At 36.9% G+C, this 9,809-nt stretch overlaps 2 protein-coding genes across 2 annotated transcripts in view; both read left to right on the forward strand.

Moving 5' to 3' along the window:
* Positions 5,691-9,809, forward strand: part of LOC107644949 (abscisic stress-ripening protein 2-like) — a 6,481-nt gene continuing 2,362 nt past the window's right edge. Inside the window, exon 1 of the mRNA XM_016348926.2 lies at positions 5,691-5,756. The gene's annotated coding sequence lies outside the window, so the exon portion shown is untranslated. The remainder of the gene's footprint in view (positions 5,757-9,809) is intronic.
* On the forward strand, positions 5,692-6,972 carry LOC107644947 (abscisic stress-ripening protein 2-like). The gene is made up of 2 exons (XM_016348924.2): positions 5,692-5,930; positions 6,727-6,972. The coding sequence occupies exons 1-2, from the start codon at positions 5,763-5,765 to the stop codon at positions 6,910-6,912; spliced, it is 354 nt and encodes a 117-aa protein (XP_016204410.1). The 5' UTR covers positions 5,692-5,762; the 3' UTR covers positions 6,913-6,972.

Here is a 9,809-nt window from a genome sequence, read left to right on the forward strand (position 1 = left end):
ATATTTGTATTCGAGTATTAGAAATATTTAATATACTAATAGTATCTTAATATATAATAGCTAATACGATCCACCAAGGCCACACAAAACAAGCATGAGCTGACGGTCTTTCAACTTGTGAAAAGTCGGACTGACCAACATCCTGTCAATCGGTACAGGATGACGTCACGCCCTTTTCAGACCCCTCACAGTCTCCCGAACTACAAAGAATCGGACTCTCCGAGCAACTTAGCATTGAGACCAAGCAAGCATGCTCTCATGCTCCGGGGCAACTATTCCAGACCCGATCTCTAGGTCTTTTCTCGGAACGGTCATCAAACCTGACATGTGATGAGATGCCCAAACAACGCGCTCCTTGCCTAACCATGAAACGGCCAGGAACTCCATGAATCTCCGACCGCGACCGGAAAAACCAAACAACGATCTCCTTGCCAAACCACAACGGCGAGGAAAAGGTTCCTCCCGCGATGAGACCGAGCACCCTCACTCTCTCGCTCCGGGAGCAACTGTTATGGATCCGGCTCACGACTTCCACACCCGGAACAGTCTCCAAACCCGGTTACCCGGATCCGAACCGCTTCACCCTTCTAGAAGGCCCAGAACCGGCCCACTAGAGCTTCTAACCAACAATCAAATTCAAATACCTCACTTATCTTAACCAGATAAGATAAGATAAGATAATTACCATCACCTATATAAAGGGGAGCCCAGGCCTCCTCAGGTATGTCATTCACTCTACACATCTTATACCTCTCAGATCCATTCTGACTTGAGCGTCGGAGTGTCTTTATAGGTACTGAAAGGATGTCAGAAACTTGTGAAGTAATCTTGAGAAGAAGAGAGAACTGAGAGAGATATTGAGAGTGTGAAGAAGAGAATGAGTGAGACTGAAACTGAATTAGAGTGGAAAGCATGTGATTCTGTTATGTTCAATTAGTGCAAGCTACAATTGCAGATTATATAGACTAACTAAGTTAGTTGTAGAGCAACTACTTTTGCCAGCTCATACAGAACAGAAAGGGGGAACTAACTGACTCAGAGGGAGGGAATGTAACTACATCTAACAGCCTAGCTTAGCATATTTTCACACGTGCTTAGTGCTTAGCTTACACACACATATCCTTCTCTATATGACCCTTACATTTATCTTCTCTGCATACTCTATCATGACCCTGCTATTTTGAATTTGCTGAATTTTTCACCTTTTGCACTTTAAGTTTGTCTCGAAGCTGAATGAACACTGCAGAGGGGAGAGCTTTGGTGAGGGTGTCTGCTACTTGGACTGAACTCGGAACATGACATACTTGAACCACTTTACTTGTGACATGGTCTCTTACAAAGTGCAGGTCTATTTCGAAGTGTTTTGTTTTTGAATGTAAAATTGGATTTGCTGCTAGGAGTACAGCACTCTGATTATCACAGTATGCCATAGGTGCTTCTGGAATTGACCACTTTAGCTCTCCTATTAGACCTTTTATCCATATTAGTTCTGCCACAAGGTCTGCCAGTGCTCTGTACTCAGCCTCAGTGCTTGACCTGGCCACCACTCCTTGCTTTTTTGACTGCCAAGATACTAAATTCCTTCCCATGAAGACACAGAAACCACCAACTGACTTTCTGTCATTTGGATCACCAGCCCAGTATGAGTCACAATAAGCTGTGATCTTTAGGGATGGATCCTTGTGGATTTTAAGGCCATATGCAGATGTACCTTGCACATACCGCAGTACTCTTTTAACTAGTTTCCAGTGTGCCTCTAGAGGAGATTGCATAAACCGTGCAACCTTGTTTGCACTATAGGCCAGGTCCGGCCTTGTTACAGTGAGATATTGCAAGCTTCCCACTACAGAACGATAGAGTTGAGGGTTGTCAAACACAGCACCTCCAGTGGCTTGAATCTTAAGAGTTGAAGGTAGTGGTGTTGCACATGGCTTGCAGTCATTCATGCCAGCTTTTGCAAGCAGGTCCTGCACATATTTGCCTTGAGACATCATCAGGCCTCCATCCTCAGTCCTGGTCACTTGGATGCCTAGGAAGTAGTGCAGCTCTCCCATGTCCTTTAATGCAAAGGTTGAGTTAAGTCTTTGAGTGACTGCAGTGAGAACTGTTGGACAGTTTCCAGTTACAATTATGTCATCAACATAGATGAGGACATAGGTGAGTGACGTTTCTGATTGTTGGACAAACACTGAGACATCTGATTTTGTTGGTGAGAAGCCAAGATTTAGAAGAGCTGAGGATAGCTTATGATACCAGGCTCTAGGTGCCTGCTTGAGACCATAGAGGTCTTTTCTGAGCTTGCAAACTAGGCTGCTATCACTGGCAATATATCCTTGTGGCTGCTTCATATAAACGTCTTCAGTGAGCTCTCCATGCAGAAAGGCATTGTTCACATTAACTTGCCTGATTGACCATCCTCTGGCCAGGGATATGGACAGGATGATCCTGATTGAGGTTGGCTTCACAACTGGGCTATAGGTCTCAGTAAAGTCAAATGCAGGTCTTTGTGATAAACCTTGAGCAACCAGGCGAGCTTTGTGCTTTTGTAGGCTTCCATCTGCATTGTATTTAATGCAAAAAATCCACTTACTGCCTATGGCTTCTCTGCCAGGGGGCAGGGGAACAAGCTGCCAAGTGTTGTTCCTTTGCAGGGCTTCGAATTCAACATCCATTGCCTGCTTCTAGGCAGGATCTATTAGTGCTTGCTGCACACTTCGAGGTTCTACTGCAGCTTGGAAGGCTTTTGTCCTGAGGGAGCCAGTTTTGCTTCTTGTTACCATGGGATGAACATTTGAGGCATTAGTTACTGGTGGTAAGGCACAAGGAAGGACAATTTCCAGGTCTGAGATAGGAATCGGGGTAGGAGAGTCTGAGGGTGCTGTATGCTGTGAGGATTGAAGCTGAGAAGAGGAGTTAGAGGTTGCGGGTGCTGGGTGCAGGGAGGCAAGATTATGTTGAGGGAGTTGAGTAGGTAATGGGGAGGAGGAAGTTGTTTGATGAGTATTGGCAGGGGTGGATTAAGTCTGTGTTGGTAGGAGTTGAAGTGGTGGTAGGGGGTAATAAGGTGGGGGCTGAGTTGGTGAGCTTTGGTTGTTGAAGGCAGATTGGGAGTCTTTGAAGGGAAATTTTTCTTCATCAAAGACTACATTGCGGCTGATAACTACCTTCCCTGAACTTGTCAAGCACTTATATCCCTTATGAGAGGTGGCATATCCAATGAATACGCATTCTAAAGACCTGAATTGTAACTTGTTTTTATTGAATGGCCTTAGGTGTGGAAAACATGAACAGCCAAACACCTTTAGATCCTCATAATTTGATTGCCTTGCAAACAGTTTTTCAGTTGGTGAGACTCCATCTAGCACTGGTGTAGGAAGGACATTGATGATCTTCACTGCTGTTGTGAAAGCGTCACTCCAGAATCTGATGGGTAAGGAGGCTGCAGCAAGCATTGTAAGGCCCATCTCCACAACATGCCTATGCTTCCTTTCAGCTGTGCCATTTTGCTGATGTATGTGGGGACAAGAAAATCTGTGTATGATTCCTTGTTCATGCAGTAACTTAGATAGACTTACATATTCTGCAGCATTATCACTTTGAATACACTTTAGTTTGGCATTTAATTGTAACTCAGCCATATGTTGAAAATGCAAGAAAACTGATTTTAATTGAGCTCTATTTCTTATGAGATATAACCATGTGAATCGAGAAAATGCATCAATAAAGTTCACAAAGTAATGATTTCCATTAGAATCAGGTAGGGGAGCTGGCCCCCAGATATCAGAATATACAAGTTCTAGTGGAGCATTATACACAGTTGTAGATTTAGGAAAGGGTAAAGTATGTGACTTGCCAATGCAGCAGGAACTGCATATTGACTTATTTGGTGAAAATGGGAGATTACACAGCTTTAGAATTTTAGACACTACTGCTTCTGAAGCATGCCCAAGTCTAGCATGTCAAAGTGTGTATTTATTTGTTGCTGCCTCCAGGGAACCAGTGAAGGCAGAAGGTGGGTTAACTGGGTGAAAGTTCAATAGCCTATACATTCCTCTGACAACATCTCCTTGAAGAATGACCTCATTTGTGGCCTGAGATTTAACAAAGCAACCATGTGAGTGGAATTCAAAAAACACCTTATTATCACAGCAAAATTGGTAAACACTAGGTAGGTTTTTAGTTATATCTGGAACCAATAACAGTTTTTGCATTATTAGATTCCTAGAGCTCAAATCAGTTTTGAAGAGGGTCTTTCCAACACAATTAATAGCCAAACCTGTACCATTTCCAACTACCACTTGTTCCGTGCCTGCATAATTTTCTTTTTCAGCCATGATTTCTGGATTTGCAGTCATGTGGTGTGTAGCTCCAGAGTCTGGATACCAAACTGAATCATGAATGGTTGCAGGATTAGCCAACACACTGCTGAAGTTGGCTTTTGGTTGCTCATCCTGCTGCTGTCTTTGTGCATAATCATCTCTGTGATGAGGTTGTGTCTAAGGCTCATTATCATAATCATATCTGTACCAGCAAAATCGTGCTGTGTGTCCATATTTGTTGCATAACTGGCATTGAGGCCTTTCTTGCATTCTTTCATAATTTTGGTACTGAGTTTTGCCAAAACCTTCATAATTCTGAGTTCCTGACCTGTTAAATTGAGGCTGTTGTCCCCTTTCTTGATGTGAAGACTGAGTTCTGCCATAGCCTTGTTGACTTCTTGGATTTCTGGAGTTCTGAAACCTGCCTCTGCCACGAAAGCTTCTTCTGTATCCTCCTCTTTGTGCAAGATTGGCTTGATACATATCTTGATCAAATTGATTTATGTGGCTGGACTGAGCAACATTTGCTTGCAATATGTGATCAAATTCTGGCTTTCTGAACCTCTCTAACATGTTTTCATGTATAAAAAGCACTGCTTCTAACTCACCAACTGTAATTTCTTGGGATCTTGTCAGAATGGAAGTCAAGATAGGTGCATAATCTTCAGTTAAGCCATGGAGAATTGCATTTACATGTTCACTTTCACTTACAAGTTCTTCCACTGATGTTAATGCATCAATTGTGCTTTTGATCTTTAAAACATAATCATTCACTGAAGCACCTATTCTTGTACTGCTAAGCTGATTTCTCAATTGTATTACTCTAGCCTTAATTTGTGACGAAAAATGACTTTCTAACCGGCATCCGCTTCGACCCGCAAATTTTCGATCTATCTATTCACCCGTACCGGAGGCATCCAGTACAGTATCTATTATATATAGAGAGAGATATACATGTATGATCATGTATGTATATATAGCACATTAATTATATTGATATTTTATTATACACGAAGACATTTTTGTATGTTACTTTTAATACATAATATAATTTTCATACATAACGTATTACCTAAGAAAAGACAATCCAAACATGGGCACAACTAACATAATGCATTATTATTCATTAAACACAATAATATTGAAAAACCTAAAAAAATTAGTGAAATATTAAAAAATTTAAAATAATATAAAAAAGATTAATATGCATTCACTCACGTAATAACAAAAAAAATTAATATGTACATTATTATTATTGTTGTTATTATCATTATTATTATTAGAACATTAATATGCATTGACCATAATTATTGAACCGCGTGACCTAAATTTTTTTATTCACTTATAAATAGCTTAATCTCCCACATTATTAAACCATCTAAATAAAACATAGAACACTTGTTATTATTCCCTTCACCTTTAAGATCAATAACATATATTATTATGGCTGAACAACACCACCACCACCACCTCTTCCACCATGACAAGGAGGATGAACAGACCATGGATACCGCCGGCACCGAGGTTGATTACAAGAAGGAAGAAAAGCACCACAAGCACCTTGAACAACTTGGTGAAATGGGAGCTGTAGCTGCTGGTGCTTATGCCTTGGTAACTTTTGTTTTAATTCCATAATTTTATGTGAAAATTCATTGTTATTAATTTCACCGTAATATTTTATTTTTTAATTAAATTTCAAATTTAGGTGCTCCAAAAATATTAAACTAATATCTTGTTTACTCAATATTTGACATTTTTTTCACAGTATAAGTGTTATTATCTCAAGTAATTATATATATTCACTATGATGAAAACCAATCATAATTTTAATTTTGGTTTAATTACTCTATTGGTCCTATAGTTTTGCGAAATTTTCAATTAGGTCCCTATACTTTTTTTCCTTTTAATTGAGTTCTTACACCAATTTTTTTTTAATTGGTCCTTACACTTTTTTTTCCTTTTATTTAGGTTCCTATACCAATTTTTTTTTTTTTTTAGTTGGATCCCTATAAAATTAAGTCAATTACTACTAAGAGGGACTTAATTGAAAAAAAAAATAGTGCAGAGACCCAATTAAAAAGAAAAAAGTATAGGGACCTAATTGAAAATTTCACGAAACTATAAAGACCAACAGAGTAATTAAACTTTTAATTTTTAACCAACGTGACGTCACTAATAAAGAATCATTAGTAAATACTCAAATTATTCCCAACAATAATTTCTTTTTTTGAAAATTTTGGTTTAAAATTTTTTTATTATTTTAATTTAATTCGTGCTTTGACATTTATTATTGTTTATGAAAAATTAATTATAAAAAAAATGCAACTTTTTTTTCAAAAAAAAATTTATCAAAATAAGATTATTTAATTTAATTTAAAATTTTCGATCATTTAATTTCTATGTGTAGCATGAGAAGCATAAGGCAAAGAAAGATCCGGAGCATGCCCACAAGCACAAGATAGAGGAGGAGGTAGCAGCTGCCGCCGCCGTCGGTGCCGGAGGATTTGCCTTCCATGAGCACCATGAGAAGAAAGAGTCAAAGGAAGAGTATGAGGAGACTCATGGAAAGAAGCATCATCATCTTCTTGGCTAAAAAATAAAAGAAGAAGAAAGTGAGAGAGAGAAGAAAAATAAAAGAGGGTTATATTATATAACAGCCTCAGTTAGCAACTACCTTAAACATTTCGTTGATTAGGGACAATTTATATGTGGGTTTTTGACGCTGACACGTGATGGTATTTAGGTGTGTCCAAGTGTGTCCGGAGAAAATTTTTTTATTTTTTATTGAGACACGGTTTGGACACAGCAGATACGCGTATCGGACGAGTGTCGGTGAGTGTCGTGTCCAAAATGTGTCCGACACGCAGACACGGCAACTCAGCAAAATGTCCGTGCTTCATAGTATAAAACACTTCTAAATTTGAGATTATATTTTCTTGAAGAATAATAAAGAGAAAGAAAATAAAAGATATATGTGTACACTAGTGGAAAGTTCAATTTAACAAGGATTTTTTTTATGTTATCCTCCAATTCAGTATATCAAAAATTAATTTATTGTTGATCTAAATTTTATTTAAAAATTTATCGTTGATCAATAAATTACTACATATATAAAATAATATTTGAATTTTCAATGCTTATTTAAAAAAGACTAATAAATTAATCATTAAATCAATCCAAATTATCCTGAAATATATATACCTCAATTGAAAAGAAAAATGTATATGTTACTATTTACCAAAATTGCCACTCATGGTAAATTGGTAATGTACTTGTATCTTTATCAACCAAACTTTTCCAATGATAATTGGATTTATCGTTTATGGGAGAAATAAGTTGATTTGCTAGTTAAACTCAAGTGAATTATTACATACACTAAACAAATTTTAAATTTTCAACATGTAAATGAACTAACCAGTAACTACCATATCATAACTCAAGTTTGTTATAAAAGATGTTTAGTTAGATATGAAGATTATTTTTGTCAAGCCTAATGGACTTAATATTTTCTCGGTAAATTAAAAAAATATTTTTTTAGGTGAACAATTAAATGTAATATTTAATTAAGAATCTTTATGGCTAAAAAAATTAGTTAGAAAAAAACTTTTTTTTAGTATGATTAAAGAGAAGGTTTGAAAAAGAATCCAAGAGTAAAAGCATAATCTTCTATCGTCAGATGGTAGATAGGTATTGCTTAAAATAGTGGACGAAACTATTTTTATTTATACATTTTCTTGCTTTAAGTTGCCTTATGGTTTAATTTTGAAAATTCACTCTCTACTTTTTCAGTTCTGGTGGGGACAAAAAAATTCTGAAAGGCAGATGACTTTGATTAACTGGGACATTATGACTTGTCCACGAAGAGAAAGAAGCCTTGATTTAAAGATCTCAGAATCCAAAATTTGGCGCTTTTAGGCAAACAGTTTTGGCGACTCATAACACAGCCTACTTCCCTATTATCCAAAATCCTAAGAGGTAAATGCTCTAGCAATGGTAATGCTATAATGGTAAAAATTAGAGTCTTACCTTTTTGGGGATGGAGGAGCATACTGGAATGACGAAAGATTGTTGAAAAAGGTCTTAATTGAGCTGTGGGTACGGGAGATAATATCCGAACCTTTGAGGATCCTTGACTGCCTCCTCCGTATCCTTTAATGATTTCTGACATGCCAAACAGATAGGTTATTTCTGAGTTGGTTCCAAGAGTTAAAGATCTAATTATTGAAGATAGAAATTGGAATTAGAATCTCATTCAAGAATTATTTCCTCAAGACATTGCAGACAGAATTTTGTCAGTTAAAATTCAGTAGAGTAAGGACAAATTGCAATGAAATTTGAACAAATCCAAGTAATATGATACAGCTTCAAGTTACAGAATTGACTATTTATTTTACCATCCGCCTCTGGAGCTTTGCCCTAATTATATGCAGCAGAAAAAGCCGTGGATTGATCTATGGAAGTTGAACTTGCCTCACAAAATTAAGCTATTTATCTGAAAAGTTTTCCATGGCCGGCTTCCAGTGCTTGCTCAGATTCATCACCGCATCCCATCTATATCGCCAATATGCCCCTGTTGTCATGAAGCAACAGAAACAATCACTTATTGTTTGATCAATTGCTCTAGAATTAAAGAAGTATGGTCTCAGAATTATTTTTGTGGCTGTCTTTCCCCTCAGAGTCCTAACAACTTTTGAACATGGTAGACTGTATCAACAGAGATGCTTAACCCGTTGAAGAATGCTGACCGTAATTCTCAATTGCTTGCCATCATTTGTTGGAACTGTTGGAAAGCTCGTAACCAGTTAATTTTTGAAGGTTCTACTTAAATGCCGTCTGTCATCCTAGCAAGCTTTGTCAAGTTGCTCTGTGAAATCTAAAGAATTCCCAGTTTAGATCGTCATCTCCATGAGACAAACTCTTAGTTTCATTCAATTTGATTTATGATTCTTTTTTCTTTAAGATTTTTCTTCGTTTTTCGACAGTGCACCGTTGGATGAATACATTCAGTGTATTGTTTTGAAAAATCTCCACCTTTTATTATGCTGTCCTGCTTTTGGACATCTTTGTATTTCATTTTTCAATAATTAATAAAATATAACCTATTATTTTTAAAAGGAAAAAAAAAGAGAAAATTAGTCAGAAATCCCCTCTCCGACCCAAGGCATACTATATGGGCCAGTGTTACATTTATACAAACTCAAAAACACATGACAAAATGGCCCCAAAAAAATACACTCATGACAAAAAACAATTCCCTTTTTATTCTTCATTTTCATTGTAAAACTATATATTAGCTTTTAATTATAAGAATGATGATTGTACAATAATGTATGTATTAAGAATTAAGATGCTCTTACATTATTTACTTTAAAAATCCGCTAGCGAACTTTGTCCCTTGGATTTAAAGTGGAGTAGTGCAATTGATCTCATGTAGTTTTTTCTTTTGTATTGTCAAACACAAAATTTATTTAAATATAATTATCATTTTAT

The sequence above is a fragment of the Arachis ipaensis genome, chromosome B05, assembly GCF_000816755.2.
Source record: "Arachis ipaensis cultivar K30076 chromosome B05, Araip1.1, whole genome shotgun sequence".
Classification (NCBI taxonomy): Eukaryota; Viridiplantae; Streptophyta; class Magnoliopsida; order Fabales; family Fabaceae; genus Arachis; species Arachis ipaensis.